Source organism: Sciurus carolinensis, chromosome 8 (genome assembly GCF_902686445.1).
Source record: "Sciurus carolinensis chromosome 8, mSciCar1.2, whole genome shotgun sequence".
Taxonomy (NCBI): domain Eukaryota; kingdom Metazoa; phylum Chordata; class Mammalia; order Rodentia; family Sciuridae; genus Sciurus; species Sciurus carolinensis.
Window position 1 is genome coordinate 14044499 of NC_062220.1, and position 24009 is coordinate 14068507.

Genomic DNA, 24009 nt, shown 5'->3' on the forward strand with positions numbered 1-24009 from the left:
CCATAAGCAATCATGTGACATTCACATGATTTCATAGAAATGTTGCATGCTGATCACTAGAGATTTATAAAATAGAATAGCAACTTAGAACAACTGCTTTGAAGTAAGAATCCTCACATAATTCCTAGGTTCTATGCCACTTAACCCTTGAACATTGGCTTCTATCTGTGAAAACAGGGGAGTCCTCTTTTGCTTGATACTCAAACATCTACAGATGATCTAATCTACTAAGAGTATACAAAGGGTTATCACCACCATAGACTCTCCTCCTAACACAATGAGTGGCACAAACCAATAAATAAAATTTATTTTTAAATAAAATTATTGTTAATCATAAAATTAAGTAACAGACTAACCTTATAAAGCATTTATGTGAATCAAAAACATCTCTCACTATAATTCTGCAAAGTCACCTCTCAAACATCTGAACAAAAAGATGCATTCTAAGTTGTACAATGAACACCATTTATACCTCTCACCTAAATTCACCATTGCCAACACCTCCACTATATTAGCCTTCTCTAGGTGTATGTTCCATAGTATTATTAAATTTGCAAATAAGTTAAAGAATTCACAAATATTTCAGCATGCTTCTCCTAGGAACGAAGATATACACAGATATAACAGAGCACCAGTATCACTCTCTAGAAATCTAACACTGATATTTCTAATTGTTCTACTAATGTCCATAATGATTACCACTGATTTTTGTTTTGCTGATTTAGGATCTTGTACTGGATTTAGTTTTCTTTCTTTAGTTTCTCTTAATCTTGAAGAGACTTCTTCTTTTGGATTTCATGACATTGACATTTTTGGAAGAGGCCAGTTCAAATGTAGTTAGAATGTCCCACAATTTGCATTTGTCTGATTCTTTTCTTGTAATAAGATTTGATTAGATTCAGATCAGTTATCACTTTGGTCAAGAAACTACCTAAGTGCTGATGCATCTTCCTCAATATATCACATCAGAAGGCAGATAATGTCAGTTTGCTCCATTACTGGTGATATTCAGTGATATTCAGTTTGATTACTTGGATAAAGTATTACTTGGATAAAGTATGCTAGACTTTTACACTAAAAAGATGTATTTTTCCCTTTTTAATTATTAATAATTTTGAGACTGTTTGGATATTTGTTTCACAACAGTTTTTCACCTAATACTTTCAGTATCCATTGATGATCTCAACCTGAAATCAATTAGCCAAATTGATTTCAGACTGAAAATAATAATGTTCTTATTCTGTTATTCCTTTTACATTTACAAGCTAGCAATTCTATAACATCACTGGACACTCATGGATTCTTCATTTTTATTTAAGGCATTTTAATCCATCAGTGTTATTGTTTTTTGATACTCAAACTGTCTGTCCCCAAATCAGTGAATATGACACCACCAGGCTGGTTCTTATCTTTCTGTGATGGCCCCATCAATTTCTGAGTACTTCCTTGCCTTTCTGCCCTGCTTCTAAAAAGCATCCCATCACAGAATCCTAGTTATTTTTTTTAGATAATGGTATTTAGAGAAGAAAATCTAAGTGCCAGGTATGCTTACTGCTGTGGGGTGTCATTGCTTCTAATCCTTTCAGAGAGCATAGGCAGGAAACATATTTCTAAAACAGTTCATGAGTTTCTCTACAGTTCAACCAGAAAATGTTAAACAACCCAATGTAAAAACAGGACATTCTGTTCCCACCTAGAAGCTATAAGAAACATCATTCCTACCCTAAAAATGAGAAAAATAAAATCACAACTTTTCTAAAGTTTATATGAAAAGTAAGGTGGTAAGACAACCAAGTAACCTGAGTTCCAAATAAAGACATATTGCTCCCAAGTAAAGATGGGACATGAGCAAGGTTTCAACTCCAACAAACTATAGGAGAAAGAAGTGGCCACTATATAAACAAGTGAGATGAAATCAGTCACTGTCCTAAAGACTTTATATTTATAAGCTCTTTTAATATTCAGAACAACCATATGAACAGATAAATTGCTTGTGATGCAAAGGTAGTCAATAGAGATGGTAAAAATAGAGATGCAACTTATTAGGAAGATATAGAGGAATCCACATCCATAACAGAAGCCAAGAAAAAAGGTCTAAAGCTGATACATCAAAAAGTAGCATCATAAACTTAATACTACTGAAGAAGTATACACTTAAAATAGATAAGAAGGTAAATTTTATGTTATGTGATATTGACCAAGTTGTTTTACTTGTGTGTGTGTGTGTGTGTGTGTGTGTGCGCGCGCGCGCGCGAGTGTGTGGATCAAATCCAGGCCCTTGCATATGTTAAGAACACATTCTACCACTGAGATGTACCCTCAGCCCCTACCATAATATCTTTAAAAAGTAGGATCAAAAGATCAATTAGTAATTTAACACATAAGATTTTTGCTCTGGAGATTAATGGCTGGGACAGGGAGGGAAGAGGGGTTACTATATTCATTACAATCTCATTTGAACCACGACATTTAATTTTCTTTAACATGTACATGTCTATTACTTCCATAATTTTTTCAAAATCTGAAGGAAAGACTTTACCTTGATCTGCAAGACATCAAGTGGAACTGTCTCTCCTTTTACAATGGCAAGTGTGGCATCTGTAATATGTCTAAACAGGAACAAAGAGAAAATCATACTGTGAAAAATAAACAACATCTCTCCCTATACCATATACACTCCTGCCCAGAATACAAGTAGGTGGGTAAGGAAGACATCTTTCAAATAGTCCAAGAAAACAGAAGAAAGGAGTATAAAAGGATGTTTATTTATATATTTATATTACATTTTTATAACTGATATAAATATGGTAGAAGGCTCTGATACAGACTCAAAGAGAATGCTTTGGCAAGAAGTTTACACAAGGCATCAATCCCTTATTTAACATTTATTGAGTCTCTCCGTTGTGCCTTATATTTATCATATGGAAAACATGGTACTTAAATAATAATAATAATAATAATAATAATAATAATATAACATCTACATCTTTTATTCATTGTAAGAAATTCAGGCACTTCAAAAAAACAGTATGTCTTTTTACTCTAATAGCCAGAAGGGTAAGTACAGGACAGGATTTGTTGTAGCTATCTCAGCAAATTATAATCCAGAACCTAAGACATATTTCTCTTATTTTCCAGGATTACTAGGATATACTTCATTTTAATTGCTGATTCTTTTGCTCAAAGACTCAAGACTATGCTTATTTACATTCTGACAGTCTTTTGAAAAGTACTCATCAAAGGCATGTACTACTGACATCTATCAGAGCATGTGGAACTATGTAGTTCTGGAGTTTCTTCTTTAATTAGATCTAAATTAGACACACACACAATACACAAGAAATAGTCAACAAAAGAAAGATTACACCAAGAGTGGTTAGGCAATAAGATACTTGCTCTCAGAGTGAGAGAATGAGAGGACCCACATGAAGCACTTCCTTGCACTGCCTGGTCCTATAACCTACCTACAGTCTCTGTGGCTGGCTATTCTATCCTTCAGATCTTGGTTGAAATACCACCATCTCACAGACCCATCCCATTCAGCCTGAAGGGAAGGCTTTCCCTATAATTCTCTATCACTAAACTGTTAACACCCTTTCAGAGATCTCAATTTATAATGCATTGTGTATCCCTTTAACATCTGCCTTCTCCTGAGAGCTGAAAGTTCTATAAGGTTAGTAATAATGATTTACATGCTTTTACTGATCAATGTAAAAGCTACACGTTGCATAGTGCATGGGTACATATAGGCACTCAATATTTTCTGAAAGAATTGTTTTATTCTGTAGACTATCAAGCATGTAAAAAAGCAGAAAATAGGACCACCAATTCCTGTATATTCCTCATCCAGCCTTGACAATAATTAACTAATTTATGGACAATCGTACTTCCTTTCTATCCCCCACTCATCCCCTACCTCTCTCAATTAAATCCAGGCTTGGATATCTTGATACTTCATGCATAAATATTTCGTTGTGAATTTCCAAAAGATAATGATGCTTTCTAAAACATGATATACATTATTACACCTAAAATATTTTAAAAATTCCCTATCAACATAATTAGTCAATGTTCGAATTTCCTCATTTAACATAATACCACACCACACACACACACAACACACACACAATTTTATACACATTTTATATACATGGTATATATAAATAAGCATAGTCTTGAGTCTTATGGTATCATCCATAAGTGATCAGTTTTCACTTTTATCCATTTTCTTAGTAGCACTATGAAATCATTCATATATTTCAATATATTTGATATGTTTCAATATATTATAGTTATTATTGATACTAAAAATGTCCCAAGTAAGTGAATTTTAATGGCAGGATTCAAGGGTCAGTATATAACTACAATGATGAGAAAGAGTAGCCACAGAGGTCCATGTTAATGTTAGCCAAATTGAGGAGCAAACTTTTAGCACAGACAATTAAGTTTGAAAAGATATTTTAATTACTTTAAATCCTGTTAATACACATATTTTTTCATATCTGTTTTAGGTTCACGGCAAAACTGAGAGGCAGGTACAGAGATTCCCCCTACAGCCCTGTACTCACACATGCACAGCCTCTCCAATTATCATCTTCCTGCCCCAGAATGGTTGTTTATATGTGTTACAATTGGCAAACTGGATCAACACATCCAAATTCCAGAGTTTACATAAGGGTTCACTGTGTATTGCACATTTACGGGTTTCAACAACATATAGACATGCATCCATCATTATTGGATCATACAGAATAGTTTCACTGCCCTAAAAATCCTCTCTACTATGCCTATTTATCTCTCTCTTCCCGTAGCCTCTGGCAACCATCGATCCATTGTTCCAATGTCAAATAGTTAAAACCATACAGTGTATTGCCTTTTCAGATTGGTAGTGTTCACTTAGAAGTATGAATTTCAGCTTCCTCTGTTCTTTTCATGGCCTGATAGCTCATTTCCTTTTAGAGCTGAATAATATCCCACTGTCTGCATGTACCAGTTTATTAATCCATTCACCTACTATCTATTTCTTCTTGTATGAGTTTTGGCAAATTGGTCCATTTCGTCTAGGTTATCAAATTTGTGGTCATAGAGTTGTGCAGACTGAAGACAACAAAAATGCAACCTGAAATTCATCATTCTTCAGCAATAACTGAAAGTTCTAAATAAAGTAGCACAATAGCACAAAACAGCACTTTTAGGATTATTTACCTGGGACATTCCAAATTCCAAGAAAAACATTCTTTTTCTTTTGTAGTAATTATGGTACAAGAAATCTTGGCAGTAGAGCAAAAAGCAAAGCTGTGTTCTTTTTAAAGAGCCTTAGGCATCTGCCAGGTTAAGAGGTCTACAAAATTCCAAATCCAGGACAGTTACTTGATTACCTAAGAGCCAGGGGCATTCTTATACATTAAGTTTTATAAATCTTTAAATTATAAATGGAAGCAGAAATAACAATATTTAACAACAGGGGAAAATCAGCTCCCAAAAAACTGAATGCTATTTCAGATCCTAAGGGTTGCCACATTCCAGGTAAACTGGCTTTTGGACAGGCAAGGGAGTCTCCAAGTAAATGATCCGACTCTGACCACTGGCGTATGGAATTTGCAGATGTTGGCTGAAACAGTTCAAATACCTCTACTGGCACAAGGGAAGACAAGTTCTCTAATGTAACCAAGACCTGAACCAGATAGGATTTATCTGAGAGAGGCAAAAATGTGTGAGTAATTCATTTGTCATTATCTACTGCCCCTCGAATAATCTAAATTGGGCCAAAAAGTATAGCCAATTAAAATGGCCTCTCCTATTTGGTCAGCCTCAAGATGGTTGGTGGATAGTTGAATGATCCCCTTTATATTCAAGTTTGAAGCACGATGTAGTTTGAATATATGTCTGATATATGTCTATGTGTATGCCTAGTGTTTGATATAGGCACCAGGACTTTATAAAACATACAAAAGAATTATTAAGTTATAATAGATGGCTCCTAAATTATAACAGAAAGAAAAAAATCTACAAAAACTATCCTAATCAAAGAATTCTAAAGTAGAAAAAAAAAATCCTTAGCTAAAATTGAAAATCATCCGAGCATTATTAGTTCTAGAAGGTAATAACTGGAAAAGTCATAAGGAAATTTTAATTAATTCCACTAATATTTACTTACTGACTTCCTCTAATGTGTCACAGAGCTTACATTAAAGATCATGTAACTATCTCAGTGCTCCACTTACTTAGATTTCCTTGACAACCATTTCCTCAAGATTATGTTATTAATCACTGTGAAAGATAGTCCTCAAATTCAAGATCCCTATCTTCTTGAAAGACTAGGGCTTTGTTCACATAATGCTTTCACAAACACAGGACAACAACAATTTGCCTGATTCCTGAATAAACTGTTAGATTAACAGCAATTTAATATAGTTATCAGGGCCACACTGCTTTATCTACTGCCTACCACTTTAGAGAGCCCCCAAGAGATGTAACTATATTTAATGGTTCTAGATATTTATATTATGAAGATAATGAAGCCAAGGATACCAGTTCAGTCTTCACAAGGAACTTGATATTTGGCATGGTGCATACTTAGGGCAAACAATCAATCGGTGCAAATCTGCCTTTCTGATAGAATCTTACGATGTAGAAGCACAAGAACCCTTTGGGTCAGAGAAATCATCTTTATAACTGACAAAGAACACTGAAGTACTCATTCCACACCTGACCTTGGAGAGTCCCACAACCCTACTGGGAATTTCCCAGTGAACTGAAAGGTTGAACCTTGATTTAGGTCTTCCTTCCAATTACTGGAAGTTTCAGGCCAACAAAACTCAAAAAAAAAAAAAAAAAGAATTACATCAAACATGATTTTTTTATCCCAGGCTCGCTCACCCACAAATGCTAATATTCCACATTGACAACCTACTGGACTTTGTTTCCACTTTCGGCAAAGAGGGTATGACTCAAACTACTGGTCTGTCCCAGTGGGATAAATCCAATGGGAATCTTACTGAGGTAGCCTGGGAGAAGAAAAAGAAGAGAAAAGTTTATATTGTTATGGTTAGAAAATGAGTCTTAGCCAAGTATGTCCACTATGACAAAGTTATTAGCCCTGTATCTACCTCCACACTGTCCCTCCCCCATCCTTAGACCAGTAAATCAAAACAATTTAGAATTTGGAGGTACTGCTTGGTACTCATTAATGGTACTCATTAATGACAACTGTTTGGAAGAATGTGGTTAAGATAATGGGGGTCTTACAGATATTGGATCAATGTACTAGTGTGAGAGAGACTGCATTATGTTATCACACCATTTGAAAAAAGCTGCAGATAAATTCAAGTAAAAATACCTATCATTTGAACAGTGACCAATATCAGGTGAGAGGGCATTATAAATTACCTCAATTACAAATAAGACAAAGACAATAAGCAAGTTTAAGTAGCAGAAGGTAATGGAATAGTGGTTGATTTAATTAAACGCCACAAATACAATAGACACTAAGATTCCTGAAGACTATTTTGAGCAGTTTACTCTTACCAAAGGACTGAGAAGGATGTTTTTAGTTATAAATTATTTTAAATTATTATAGAAAAGTACATTTATATTAAAAACACTCATGAGCCCACAACCCAGATTTTAATAAATGTCAACAACAGATATTTTGTTTCAGCTGTTCTAAGAAATAAAATGGCACTGATAAACTTGAAGTTCCTTCTACTCCTATTCTTGCCTCTCTTTTCCCAGAGAAAACCATTATCCTGCAACCAGAGGACAGGCTGGTGTGACTCCTTTCTACCCATGTTATCACTCTTACTACATATTTAGACACCCACTAACAATATGCAGTATTGCTTTATGAATTTTAAAACTTTGTAGAAATGCATCACGTGCTTCAGCAACCTGTCTTTAAAAATTCAATATTTTGAGATTAAACATGTACATACTATAGATCTAATTCATTCTTTTAACTGCTGACTGGCTTCCACTAGGTGGCCATAGCACAATTGATTTATGAAGGAATTCCTTAAGGAAAAGATACCAAGATACCATAGGAAAATTTTATATTTTAAACAACTATTGTTAAAAGCTTTTGGATACCTTGGACTACCAATTAGAAAGTCCACCGTGGGTTAATGAGTTCCCTATAAAAAGACAGTGGTATACTGTCCTTACTAAAATCCAGTCTAATCATAAGTTGTACCTACTTTAAAATATAAAATGAGAAAAAAAAGCAAAGGAAAAAAGAGTAAAAAAATGAACAGGAAAGTAAAAGTTAAAAATATAATTATTATCTTTCTTTTTTTTTAATTTTGTATTGAGGATTGAATCCAGGGGAGCCTTCCCACTAAGCTACATCCCAGCCCTTTCTATTTTTTATTTTGAGACAGGGTCTCACTAAGTTGCCAAGGTTGGGCTCTAACTTCCTGCCTTAGCCTCCTGAGGTGCTGGGATTATAGGCATGCATCACCGCATCCAGTCAATTACTCTTTCTTAAAGCTCACCTCATCTGTTCTTCGTAGAACTCCAGTAACAACCTACAAATATATATAAAAAGTATCATGAACATGATTTTCCTTTATCACAAAAGAATTGGGTTCAGTTTTCATGAACCACAAACTTATTTCTGTTTTCTTCCTAGAAACTATGTTAAATGATAAAGTAGATCATAAAACATACAGTATTCCAAAATACTATGCACTAAATTAGATATTATTATTATTGACCTAGGATCAATAAAGCCTAAGATAAAATAATTACAAAAACTCCACATTAGTAAATATGTTTTAAGTTCTATAGAACATAATCTTAGTAATGTCTATATGGTTTTTTATATAAATATGATGTACACATCAATTATACAAAAGAGCCTTGTTTATTGCTATGCAGTACATATGAAGGAAAAAGCAACTTGCTACACTCAGAGAAACCTGCACACAATAAATCTTTCTTACTGAGGAATATGAAGACAAGAGGGATAGTACTTTTATCAAATTATGAAAATACCAGAAAAAAATAATTTCTCATTATTCTACCATATGCATAACCAATATCAATCACTTATGTAAATTCTGGAATACTTCTCACAAATCTTTTTTTAATCAATACCTATTTTAATATGACCATGATTATACCGAATACACAATTTGTTGTCTTTCCTCAAAAATTTTGTCAAGTCAAGGCTGACACAAATCTCCCTTGATCTTCTCTTGCCTCACCAAGTTTCAGGATTAAATGGGGCTGTCAAGTGGTCTACTTCACTCTTTGTAGGCAAGCTATCAGTATCCTTCACACTTCATTAAAAAGCCATAAAAACATTACAAGATCATTAGCACAGCCTTTTAAAAAGCTTACTAAGGCTTACGTAAGTGCCAAGTCAAACATAGGACAGCCTGTCTGCTGCTAGCTTCTGATCCCTGTACACTGATGAAACCGCCCAACAGAGATTAAAGGCAATAAGGAATGAGGCCCAGCGTGGAGTGGAGCGTGCAGGATGGAACACCAGAGCAGCGGGGAGCGTGCCCCGGGTGCAGCACCAGCACTGGTGTGCCACAGGGAAAGAAGGGAACCTCAGGACAACATACTTACCATCCTTTTGGACCAAAGAAAGCTTCAAGGAAGTGACACTTTTTAAAATTAATAAACTTTCTTTTTAAAAAGTAACTTTAGTTCAAAGCAAAATTGATAAGGACATGAACTTCCCACCGACCCCAAACTCACACATGTATACCCCTTCCAGGGACCAACATCCCCCAACAGAATGGTGCATTTCTTAAATTGGTGAACCTGCATCAATCATCATTATAGCCAAGCTCCACTGTGCCATTAGGGTTCAGTGTGTGTTGCACATTCTATGGATTCAACAAACATAAAGACATGCATCCATCATTATACAGAGTAGTGTTGTTGCCCTAAAAAATCCTCTCTGCTCTGCACAGGTATCTCTCTCTTCCACTAACCTCTTAAAACATTTTGTCAAGCCAACATTGCTCTTACAGTCTCCATAGTTTTCTTTCCCAGATGAGAAGTAATTAGAATCAAATAGTGCGCACCGTTTTCACATTGGTGTCTTTCACTTAGTAATGAGCATTTAAGCCTTCCTCCAAGTCTTTTCACAGCCTGATAGTTCATTTCTCTTAGTGCTGAATAATATTTCATTGTCTGCATGTACCATTCTTTATTTATCCATTCACCTACTGAAGGATACCTTATAGCTTCCAAGTTTAGCTATTTGAATAAAGCTGCTATAAAACATTTATGTGCAGAATTTTGTGTGGACATTGAGTTTTCAATGCCTTTGGAAAATTCTAAGGAACATGAGTACTTGATCATATGGAAAATATACATCCAGTTTTGCAAGAAACTACCCAACTGTTTCTAAGTGACTGTACCACCATTTTGTATTTTATTTATTGTGAATTTTGGTCATCTTAATAGGTACAAACAAAGTGGCTAAAGCATGTTGCATTCCCACCATCAATGAATGAAAGTTCCTTTTGTTCCATACTTTCAGCAGCATTGGATATTGTTAGTGTTTGCATTTCAGTGTGTAGTGGTCTCATTGAGAACGTGTAATATTAGTACAAAGGCAGGGTTGCAGGTATAGGTCACAGGTGGTATTTGCCTAATATATGCTAGGCCCTGGGTTCCATGCCCAGCAAAGCAGAAAACAAGAAATAAAGGCACATGCATACAACTGAACATGTAGCTTCTCTTCCTACAAATGCAGAATTAAGAAATAACATTATATATGACATGATGTGAGAATGGGCAATTCCCCATTTTCTCAAAGGGAAACTTTAAGTTTATCTGGTAAGAAATATTTCTCATAATTGAAGCTATGATTCCATTGCAAACAGGGCTATTTCCTAAGGGTTTTCAAACCCATCACCATTTTGACTTTTATTCAATTTTATCAAACTTCAATTTGATGACATATAAGCCTTTCTGTGTGATGGATAGAGGATTTACAAAAAAAGAAAAGAAATAAAAGTGCGTAAAAAATTTAGAGCTATACTAGTTTGACAGCAACAATCCTACAGAATAAATTACAAAGAAATAATTTCCTTAAATTTTAATTATAACACTATACCCCATTACTCTAAAATCTAATTTGCATTTTTCTCACCTTCAAAATGGCCTCAAAAGAGAAAAAGTCATACCTCTTGCAGTGTCCCATCTCCTCCAGCAACAATGATCACATCTGTGCTCTCCATCAATTCCAGGAGTTTCTTGGCTTGTCCCTCATAATCTGTCTGAAATACAAAAGAAGCCTTTGGTAGTCACCACCCTAGGTCAAGGTTTAAAATGGGGGATACTTTCATTAGAGTTTACATTAACTCTCTTTTTAAGTCTTACATAATTGATAGACATGAAAAAAAAAACAGCTATCAAAGCAATTATGTATTGTTTTATGGTTTATGGTTTATACTTTTAGAGCAAAAAGGAACTTCAGAAACGATCTAGTCAGCTCTTTACTTCAGAAACAAAATTCAAACCCAACACCTTGCCCCAGTTATACAGTTAGTTAGCCCAAGGACTCAAGTCCAGTCCAGTGCAGATTCCATCACATCATTTACTGGCTGCTTTTCATCTGAAGGCAGAAGTCAAGTGTATATGCAAATAGGGAGAAGCAGATATAATGAAGAGTACAGATTTCAGAGCCCAAGAGACTTGATTAAATCCCAACTCTGCTACTTTCTAGCTGAGTGGCCTTCAACTCCCCAGATCTTAATTTCCTTATCAATGAAATTATGTGTTGGGGAGGTAATGATAGCTTCCTTGAACTACTGTTATAAAGCATAATGTAAGGCAACTAGACAGGTAAATGTTCATAATTGGCACTGTACTAAATAATACAAGGTGATTGTTCAGTTGTGATTGTGCACAAAGGAAGACAGGTATGTTTCAAAGTTGTCTTTCCATTTGGCTATTCCTGAGTTGTATCCTTTATAATAAACCAGTAAACATTTAAAAAAAAAAAGTGTTTTCCTAAGATTCAGTCAGTCTAGCAAATTATCAAACCTGAAGAAGGGTTGTGGAACCTGCATTACAGCTGTCTGGTCAGAAGCACTTGACCTCTTTCAACTGGTCCTACACCCAGGGTGGTCTTGGTGAGACTGAGCCCTCACCTATGGAATTTGTGCCCATCCTGGAAGCTGGTGTCAGAATTGAACTGAATTGTTGGAGAGTGTGAGAGAATCCTCAGCAAGGAGTCACACATAATCAAGTCCTAATGCGACATTAATTCAACCCAGAGAATAAGGAGGTCCCTAAAATGCCACCATTTAATCTTACGATAAATAGTTCTACTTTTATTCTAAAAAGGAAATGAGTGGCTTCAGAGTTACATTTACAAATATTTGGTTGATTAAAATGGATTATGGGCCAGGCGTGGTGGCACACACCTGTAATCCCAGCAGCTCGGGAGGCTGAGGTAGGAGGACAGAGAGTTCAAAGACAGCCTCACCAACTTAGCAAGGCACTAAGCAACTCAGTGAGAACCTGTTTCTAAATAAAGTAAGGGCTGGGGATGTGGCTCAGTGGTTAATTGCCCCTGAGTTCAATCCCTGTTACAAAAAAAAAAAAAAAAAGGAATATGCATCAGTCAATCTTGATTGAAAGGGTTTGTGAACACCCAGAAATAGGTATGTGTTAGGAATCAGCATGGGTTCGCTGAGATCCTCATTTCCTTCTTTGACAAATTACTAGTTCAAGAGATTTGGATATTATACAGTCACATTGTACCTGGTCCCCCACAAGGCCCCTAACAAGTTATTCCATGATATTGCTGTGGACAAGGTGGAGAAATGTGGAAACAAGATGCTTGAATACAATGTGACAGATTAGCAACCAATGGAATGTCTGTGCCCAAAGTGAAAGGCTCAGCAGAATGTCAAATTATCAGGACTCTTCCTTCAACCTCTTCCTAAAGCCTTTATCAACAATTAGGATGGAAAGTAAGTTACTTACCAAGTAAATGATAGAAGTCTTGCCCTCCCTTACTTCTCTAACCTCTCCCTCTCGCTCTCTCCCTTTGTTCATTCTCATCCAACCACAGTGGACTCCTTACTATTCCTCAAACATGCTTCAAGGCCCTTCCATATGCAATATCTGGCCTGGATTCTCTTTTCTCAAGCATCCATAGGACTCATTGGAAGGTCATCTTATCAGACCAGTCTTCCTTGACCATCTGGACTAAAATGAACGCCCTCATTAAAGTTTCCTTCTACTCACCTTTCTTCTTAGAGCACTAGATCTATCTGACAAAGCATTTACTTTTTTTGTCTGTTCCTTCCTTTCAAAATTTGAAAGAAAGCTCTTTCAGGACAGATGATTTCTTTGTTTAGAATATATATGCAATAACTAAAACTGGGTTTAGCTTATTGTACACACTCAATAAATACTTTCAAAAACAATATATATGAACAGGTATATTTGAATACTTTCAAGAACAATAATATACATGAATAGGTACATAATGAAAAAATTCAAAAAGATCTTGACAGATTTAGCAGACCATAATTAATAAGATTACATTAACAAGGATAATATATTTGAGGTTCTGATCTTGGGAAGAAAATATCAAATGTCCTAAAAAGAGGAAGGATGAAATGTAGCCTAATGACACAACAAAACAAAACTAACAACCCTAGATACCTTACGTCTCTCACAAAAACTAACTCAAAGTGGATCACTGAACTTAGGGTAAAATGCAAAACTATAAAACTCTTAGAACATAATGTAGGAAAAAGTCTATGAGATCTTGGAATTTGACAACGAATTTTTAGCTATATTACCAAAAGCAAGATCCATAAAAGAAAAAATTAACAGGGCTGGGGTTATAGTTCAGTGGTAGAGCACTAGCCTAGCATACAGGAGGCCCTGGTTTCCATCCCCAGTACTGCAAAACAAAAAAACAACAAAAAAAAATTGATAAATTGGACTTCATTAAAATGAAAAACATCTGCTCTGCAAAAGACACTATCCAGCCAGGCGTGGTGGTGCATGCCTGTAATCCCAGCAACTCCAGAGGCTGAGGCAGGAAGATTGCCAATTAGAGGACAGCCTTGAGTAATGCAGAGAAACCCTGTCTCAAAATAAAAAATAAAAAGGACTGGGGATGTAGCTCAGTAGCAGGGTACCCCTGAGTTCAATTCCTAGTACCACTAAAAAAAAACAAAAACAAAAACAACGAAAAAGACACTATTAAGGAAAAGAAAAAACAAGACACAACTGAGAGAAATATTCACAAAATACGTTTCTTATTCAAGAACTTATTTAAAAAATACAAAAAACTCTTAAAACTCAACAAGAAAACAACCCAATTGGAAAAGCAAATATCTAAATAGAGGCCTCACCAAGATCTGCAGATGGACAATAAGCATATGGAAATACGTTCAACATTATCTGTCATCAGGCAGGGAATTGCAAATTAAAACAATAAGATAATACTATGTATCTATTAAAATGTCCAAAATACAAAAAAACCAAAAACAAAAAAAACCAGCAAATGCTGAGGATGATGGGGAACAAGGGGACCTCCTATTCATTGTGGTCAGAATGCAAAATGTTGCAGATGCTTTGGAAGACAGTTTGACAACTTGTTATAAAAGTAAACAGACTTACATTTCCAGCAATGGCACTCCAAGGTATTTACCCAAATGACTTAAAAACTTATGTCCACAGAAAAAGTACACGAATGTTTACAGCACTTTATTCATAATTGCCAAAATTATGAAACAATCCAAGTGTACTTCAGTGAATAAATGGATAAATGGCAGTACATCCAGGCAATGGAATATTATTTACCTATAGATAGTTTTTATAAATAAAAGAAATGACCTATATCAAGTCACAAAAAGACAATGAAGGTAAAATGCTACATGAGAGAAGTCAATAGTTAGCATAGTGCTACATGAAAGACTAACATGAAGAGGCTACATACTGTATGATTCCAACTATATGACATCCCGAAAGGTAAAAGTATGGCAACAGTGAAAAGATCAGTGGTGGAGGGAAGGATTAACAGGCAGAGCACTGAGGATTAGGAGGGCATAAAAATTAATCTACATGATGTTGCAATGGTGAACACGCACTATGCATTTGTCAAAACTCATAGAACTGCACAATACAGACTGAACCCAAATAAAAACTATGGACTTTAGTTAATAATAATGTATTAATATTGGCTCATCAATTGTAACAAATATACTAAAACATTGCAAGATATTGGAAAACCATGGTAGGTGGAGAAGGAGGATATAGGTATTCTCTGTACTTTGTTGAGTTCTTCCTTAAGCCTGAAACTGCTCTAAAAAATAAAGACCACTAAAGATTTCTAAAGTAGCCTTAAGATGTTGGGGCATCAGGGGACGCTGATACAATACAACTTAAAAGCATGATACATCAAAAGTTGATCTTGGGCTGCTTAAAATAATAGGACATGAACTGAGACTTGCTGGTACCACTTTACTCTTCCTTCAGTGGACCACGTCTGTAGTGTTGCAACCATTTCTGGCACTACTTTATGGAGGGATCAAAATGCAAGTGTATTCAGATAATTTGAAACTTCTACATATCTAAGATATAAAAAGCACAAAATGGACAAAACTATGTAGAGAAATAGACAAATCCACCATCATAAGAGGAGATTTCTAATACCCCTATCTTGATAATTCATAGTTAAAGTAGAATAAAAAACCCAGGAAAGATGTAGATTTGAATCACACAATTAACAGACCTGACTTAATGGACATAAACAGGACCTGATACCCAATAATTGATATGAATTTATTATTAGGCATATATGGAACATTTATGAAAACAGACTGCATTCTAGACTATAAAACAAACTGGAATCACATGGATTACTTTTTTCACCAATGCAATTAAATCAGAAATTATTAACAAAATGATAACTAGAAAAACTTTAGCTCTGGAAATTAAGATATGTCTGAATAACTCAAATCAAGCAAAAATCATGATGAAATTAGAAAATATTTAGAAATGAGTGATAATGAAAGTACTATATGTCAAAGTTAAAGTTCTTTATAGTATTATCCACAATAGTCATGACAGGAAGCAAATTAAGTGTCCATCAATAGATGAATGGTTAAAGAAAATTCCTTAACTTAAAAACATGTTTCAAGTTAAAATAATGGATCATTAAGGTCAGAAATTCTTTGTATATTTTTAGCTATGGCATAATGGTTTACCTACAAAAATTATTTGCTTTCTCTGTTTTAGAATTTCTCCATCATCTGTAAAATTCTCCTTTTATTTATTGTCAGAGATGATGACCTTCAGGAATAAAGTCTTGGGTGTCAAGGATTTAATTAAAAAAAGTTTTGTTTCGTTTTTAAATAAGTTATAGGATGCTGACACAGTAGAGTAGAATTTATAGTTTTAAATATATACAATAGGAAACAAAGGTGAGAATTAATGAAATAAGCATCAAGTTACAATCCCAAAAACAGCAAGATAAAAAAATAATAAGTAGAATGAAGGAAATAACAGACCAGAAAAAGAATGAAGTATAATCTCCCATGAAAATAAGAAGATCAATAAGCCAAAAAATGGTAGAACTCATTACAGTGGCAAACCTCTTGCAAGACTCCTGAGGGGAAAAAATAAAGAGGGCAAAACTAACAATAATAAGATGAAACAGGCATTACAGATGCTACAGAAATTTAAAAGTTTAAAGAGGATATTATGTAAAACTCGATGCCATCTAATTTGAAAACTTAGGTGAAATGAACAAATTCCTTCAGTACTTCTAAAACCATTATAGAAATTTAATACTAAGAAAATCTCCTTTCAAAGAAGGCTCTAAGCTCAGATGGTTCTTCTCAGGAGTTCCATCAATCATTCAAAGACTGGACAGTGTCAGCCTTAGTGTAACCACTCCACAGTCTCTCTTACCTAGAGTCTAACACATTGCAGGTACTCAAATGCCATCCTACCCTTTCTCATATCCCAGAAAGAAACAACTGGAAGGTGTCTCAGAGAAGTTGGAAAAGAGTTAAACTTATGTGGCAAATTAGACAAAATCACCTTTTAACCTCTATGATTTAGTCAAAGTGTGCAATACCAACAACAGGTTAACTAACCAGCTCATAAACACCATAAGGAATGTAGGCATCCACATATGTATCACTTAAAATTCAACAAAGTGGGGACTTGAGGCAACTTCTGAAACAGCACAATTTCTTCTTTATTTTCCCCTTTTCTTCTCACCTAAATGCTAAAGATTTACCATTTAATTCCTCACCATAGATAATTCCTTACCATAGAGAAAACTGCTTATCTGTGGCATCACCAAAAAATTAAACACTAACACTGAAGGGTTTTGTATTTTGGGAAAGAATTCTGTCAGCTACAACTTGCATCCTCCCAGCAATAATTCCATCTCCTGTCTTAGATGAAAGGGACCAAGGGCTCCAAGGTTCCACTTAATCCTGTTGTGAAAATGAAAAGCTGACAATGTCACGAAAACAAAACTGCTTTCATTAATTATCAGAACAAGACACAACATTGATTTCTTTGCTCTTGTCTTAAGTGACAAGTGATTTCTGCTAAGAAGCCAAGAGCAGAAGATACATTAAAGGGGTGGTGGCTTCGGCAAAAATCAACACTCCAGAGCATTCTCACCTTAACGACAGTCACGTCCATGCCAGATAAATGTAAAATCGGGGCAGCATTTTTTTCAAACAGAGTCCTGGCTTTGCTGTAGACAAAGGGGGAAAAATACAATATTTTAACACGTACTCAAAAGGAAGAATTTTTAAAACCCCAACCATCTTCTCTGAAGAATAAGGAACACTTAAGTAACACAGGTTTCTTTATTTGCTCAGAAAATTTATCGATGAGCATGAATTACTACAGATAGCAGAACAGTGTGCCCTTTGCCTAATATAGTCAGTTCTTATCCACTTGGGATGCCCATGGCTCACACGTGTTTCCTCTAGAGAAAGATGAGTGATAAGCTGGGGAGGAGCTGGGGGTATAACGTAACAGACAGTCAAAGACTACTTGTCCTCATGGACCTCAGTAATACTCTTCTGGTATATTCTTTTATTCTTGTGGAAGGAAGGGAGCATATTTACTGCAACATCATTCGTATAGCCCACAGGCACAGACTTTAACAAAGCAGAATATTGCTTAATCCTAACTCAATAAACACAAGCATTTGGAACGACATACATCTTTTTTGACAATTTTAAATACTAGAAGTATCTCCATATCTTGAGTTTTAAACCTGTAGTGAAATCCCTGGAGACAAATCAAAGATCTTTTCCATTCTACTAAGAAAGGGAAATATTCAAAATTAATGTAACCATGGGATAAGTGGTCAGAAGCTGGCCCAAGCGCCCAGCCACCATGCCCTCCTCTGCACTCCCTCTCCACTTTCCACGCCCCATGAGGAACTGTCACAGTGATGATGACTAGATGACTAGCAATTTCCAGACTGTCCTCAAGACTACACTGAAAGTTCTGCAAAATCAGATGCCAAGCCTCCTTAATCCTTGACTCTTAGCTTCTAGGACTATGCATGACATATTTCAAAACTGCTCACCAAGTACAAGATGAATTGACACAAAAATGAATGAATAAACCTGCCTCAAACATAGGCACACAAATCCTGAGGAAAAGAACATGACCACAATTGTGAAGCCTCATAATGCAAGATATTGTAAATTTTTTCAATGATTTGTGTACTTTGTGTAACAATTGAAATACTTTGTGTACTTCAAACCTATGATGCATGTCATTCTGATAGTGAACTCTGTTCGATTTTTGGTCAGGGCTCACGTCTAGGAATCAGGGGATGCAAAAAATACAAAAGTCCCCCCTCCAACCCTCAAAATGGCAGTCTCAAAGACAAATCTTTGTTAAACCATACCAATTAGCTAACCTTTTACCCAAATATTTTCAATTATCACATAACAAAATAAAACTTTTAAAAATTCAATGTCGAACATCTAATTTTTACATTCATATTTATACATCTTCTTTCTAAAAAAGATTTTTTTTTTTAACCAACAATGCAAGCTCTGACTTTTATACTAGAAAGAAATACAAAGGCCACTAATGATGAGCGTGTATAGTTATGCAGAGACCAAAATCAATATCCTTTAAATTAAAAGGATATAACCACCAAATGGCATACAGAACACAAACCATTTCTTATGAATTAAAATAGAAACTGAGAAACCTGAGCAAATTTTTACAAGAACCATCAAGGCCTACCTGAGCATACAATAAATTAAATATAGGCTACCTTTTCTACTGCTCTGCACAATTACCAGAATGAACATAAAGGCTAAAAGGCCATTTCTCCTTCCAGTTCACCATTTCTGGGGGCTTAACCCAATAATAAGGGGCTGAGTTACTGATGCTACAAACAGTTCTCTTTCCACGGTTGCTATCATTGCTGGAGTAATATGAATGGAGCAGTTGGAAGTAGAAATTTATTTCCTAAAACCAAAACTCTAGAGAAGTCTCAATCTGCCATATCAATTCCAATAAATCGACAACCTCCTCTGAGTTAAAGAAAAAAGATTAAAACTTTTAACGTTTATTTACATCTTTTTGTGATGTCCTAGGTTCAGTAAAGCCCTAATATAAAGGTGAAGACATTTCCTTCTAATGTTCTATATAAAAGATTGAAAAACAAGTGTTACCAGTAAGAAATACATTATTTATTATTTAATTAAGGGCAAGATAGCACCAGGGCTAAATAAAAACTTTATGTACTTACAGCCATTTCCAGGCTCAGGCACACACACAAAATAATTACTCCTTAATGTATTATTTATTAACTCTAAACACACAGTTATCTTATTTCTTAAAGCTCTTCTGAAGTTTTAAACCAGTACTACATAATGAAATAGCTACATGATAAATTATAAATTATGTGTCACGGCAGAGCCACATTGACAAAAATAGTGCAATTAAGTAGTGAAAGCACACATACAAAAAAAAAAAAAAAATCCTAAGAGTTTCAGAGTGACTGCATCCTAGAAGCACAGGATTCACCTTGTCAGAGCAGGCAATGCCTTTAGGAAGGGAAGACTCCACTTGAGTGACAGACTCTTAGCCTGCCTTTAGATAGAGGTTATACTTTCAAATGAGAACCCACCTTAAAAATGCAAAGATATTTACATGTAAAAATGTAAGCAGAACCTAAAACTCCCATCCAGGAGGACCTGGGTTCAAGAAGTCCTGGGTTCAATCCTCAGCACCACAAAAAAAAAAAAAAAAAAAAAAAAAAGAACTTAAAAGCTTCTCTGAAAAAAATTCAGTTATAGCTATGCTGTTTTATGGGTGCATACTTTGAAACAAACAGTGCTTGACACTTGACAGGCATCGTGTCATTTAATACTCAAGAAGACACCTAGTCTATATGGTGTGTGCTATTGCTTTTTTGATTTTACAGATGAGTAAATGTCTGAGGATTTAAGAAGAGTAACTCTGAAGTATCCCAGAGCTAGTGAGCAGCAAAACAGGATAGAGACAGGTCCCTCAACTCTTAAACCCATAATTTCTCCCCTGGCAGGCCAATTGACTAATTACCTTGGGTATGGGTTATGTTGTATTAGGACTTAATTACTTGTTGATGTTATTTAGTAACTGGTATTAAACAAGAGTGATCAACAGGCATTATGATTGGTGGGTTTATGGGGACAGGCAGGTGGCTCCAACACAGCCTGGCAAATATGATGTTGAGCCCATTTAGACAATGTATAGGGGAATATCCTACACTGCTGATTAAGAAAGAAGGTATGACTCATCCTCATTCCTATGAAGTTAGGCTCACTGCTCCCTGAGAAACACCTAGAGGAACTAACTGCTAGAGCCCATACCAATGTTGCTCTAGACAACAGTAGCCTACCCCTTATAGTCCAACCCCAACAATACTTTTATTATTATTCTTATCTTAATGTAATTTCACTTAGGACTTACGAGATTCAGTTTAAAACGTGTATTAATTGCTCAATCCTCAGAAAAGCCAAAAAGAATTGTTCATTTCCCCCTCAATCCTCTCATTCTATTTTAAAAAATAAATTTTAAATTATTTCCTCCAAAGCTCTCAAGCTTTTTCTAATTACCTTTTCAACTGAACAAGAGCAGCATCTAGTAACATTGTAAACAGGGTTTTGTTGTTTTGTTCTGCCGGTGGTGTCTTTTTCACTAACAGACTGAGTTTCCACACACTTTTTCTCCACCACACCCCTTCTCCACTTCACTGTGGCACAATCGATGAACCATTAAGGACACATCATTAGTTACCAAGCCCCAACTATTCTTCACACCTTAATTCCTACAAGTCCATAACATGACAGTTACAGACTGCCCTGTGACACAAAAGCACATAATGGGTCACTCCTATCTCTAGGGCCCTGCCCATGGGTCATTTCCTTAGTTGGAAATAGCAAATGTACACCAAAACGTAGTTCAAGGTCTGTTCCTTTTTGGAAAGTATGCTCTGCCTTAACAAGCACAGTGCTCTTGGCCATCTCTGAACATCTTGTCTACAGAGATGGTCTAATGATTTATGCCACGCAGCAGAGCATTGTTCCCAGGGGACCACTTCCAAGCGATAAGACTTCTTTGTGCATGTTAATTCTGGAATGATTACTAAACTTCAATTATACAAGTTTGCTAAGCATCAATTAGCTTTATAGTTATTTCACATTAACTGTTAATGCTACACTGCAAATGTATCTTATTGCTACAAGGGTACTGAACTCTTCCGGTTGCACACATACTAACTAGCTGCCTGATATTCTGTGATGTTTTTCCCCCTTTAGAAACATTGAACATATAATAAATCACAACTGAACTACCCTTTGCAAGCTGCGGGGTTGAGAAAGACAGTTGCCTTCTTCACTTGTGCATTGGGAGGAATTAATTGATTGCCAAATTCCTGAAAAGGAAAAAAGAAAATTTTTCAGTAAATGTCCTTTTATTCAGCTGGTGATCACATATATTTTTTTCATTCCAAAAGAATTTACTTCTAGCAGGTATGTGATCTACACTAGAGAAAAAAACAGATGTTCACTCATAATCTCATATTAACAAAACACCTGTGACGCTAATGACAAAAAACCCTGCTTCACCTACTAGAGGTTAACTTTTCTCCATACAATATAGCTAAATTTATTATAAACATAACCAGTAAGGCCACAAGTTGTCAAGAGGGACGTTGAATCCCTGTGTCTTTAGTTGTCAGAATACCATCCTTTTCTCTTTCAAATTGTTACTAAACTTATTCATGAGGAATCTTTGTGTTGCCAGTTAATCTTCCAAGCTTTATACATAAAGAAATTAAACCTAATAGTCTATGTGCCTCCTCTTCTTTGCAACCCTGTGTAACTAAAATAGCAACTGGCAAGGGACGTAATTACTAAGCACCTAGCATTTGCCACCTTTACATTCATTATTTTTAGTTCTTAGAAACCAGGAGAGGACACTGCACCAGCCGCCCTACCAACCGCAGACAGACACCAGATGTGAGCCTGGCGCCACACCCCCACCACCGCCACCACCACCCACCTGTGCTGCCTCGGCCACACTCTCACTGGGGCTCCCCAGCTTCTTTGGAGGCATTTTGAATTATTCCTGAGGGCATGGCCACCATCATTGGAAGGGCAGCTCCCTTACTGAAACACCTACAGGAGACTGAAGGCCGTTTAACAGTACCTCTATTTACTCACTTACATCCTACATAATCTTCCCATCCTTTTTTTCACCACTAGAATACTATAAATAACAATCAAACTCATCCTGTTTATAACAATAATGTTTAAAGTCTTATAGGGTCTATCTGGTTCAGGTCTGCGTTTCTCTGTATTGTGTGCTACTATAATTGATCTCCCCTTCAAAGGAGAGGTACTGGAAAACTGCAGGGTCACAATAAGCCTGCAGAGGGGAAACTTCAGTAACTCAGATCTTTATGCTATAGGAGAATATACAGAAACAAATGAAAAAAACAGGGGAAGAAAGTGTCCTAACAAACCAAGATGCTATTTTGATAGAATCCAATGAGAGTTAAGCAGTAGAAATGACAGAAAAGAGTTAGAAACTGCATAATTAAAATGATCTGTGAAGCAAAAGATGAGATAAGAGAGCAAATGCAGGCAATGCATGATCACTCCAATAAACAGTTAAAGAGCAAATGCAGGAAGTAAAAGAACACTTCAATAAAGAGATAGAGATTCTGAAAAAAAAAAAAAAAAAAAAAAACAGAAATACTGAAATGAAGAAACAATAAACCAAATTAAAAACTCAATAGAAAGCATCACCAACAGAATAGATCTCATGGAAGACAGAATCTCAGACAATGAAGACAAAATATTTAATCTTGAAATAGAGTTAAACAAACTAGATGGGTGTTAAGAAATCATGAACAGAATTATGGGATATCATGAAAAGGACCAAATTTAAGAATTATTGGAATGAGGAAGGCACAGAGATAAAAAACCAAAGGAATGAACAACCTGTTCAATGAAATAATATCAGAAACTTTCCCAAACCTGAAAAATGAAACGGAAAAAATCAAATACTAGAGGCTTACCAGGTGCACAAAATTACAACAGATCCACACCAAGGCACGTTATAATGAAAATACCTCAAATACAAGATAAAGATAGGATTTTAAAGGCTGTGAGAGAAAAGCATCAGATTACATATAAGGGAAACCAATATGGATATCAGAAGATTTCTCAGCCCAGACCCTAAAAGCAAGAAGGGCCTGGAACAATGTATTTCAAGCTCTGAAAGAACATGGATGCCAACCAAGAATCCTATACCCAGCAAAACTAACCTTCAGATTGATAATGAAATACAATCTTTCCATGATAAACAAAAGATAAAAGAATTTACAAATAGAAAGTCTGCACTACAGAACATTCTCAGCAAAATATTTGTGAGGAGGAAGTGAAAAGCAACAATACAAGTCAGCATAGGGAGGAACTACCCTGAAGGAAAAGCCAATCAAAGGAGAAATCAAGTCAA

General features: G+C 35.6%; 1 protein-coding gene across 1 annotated transcript in view; it reads right to left on the reverse strand.

Moving 5' to 3' along the window:
* Agk (acylglycerol kinase) overlaps positions 1-24009 on the reverse strand; it is a 70386-nt gene that overhangs the window by 21867 nt on the left and 24510 nt on the right. Inside the window, 6 exon segments of the mRNA XM_047560583.1 lie at positions 2540-2609; positions 6914-6997; positions 8476-8525; positions 11151-11243; positions 17641-17716; positions 21840-21919. Of these exon segments, the coding sequence (XP_047416539.1) occupies positions 2540-2609; positions 6914-6997; positions 8476-8525; positions 11151-11243; positions 17641-17716; positions 21840-21919 (453 nt within the window).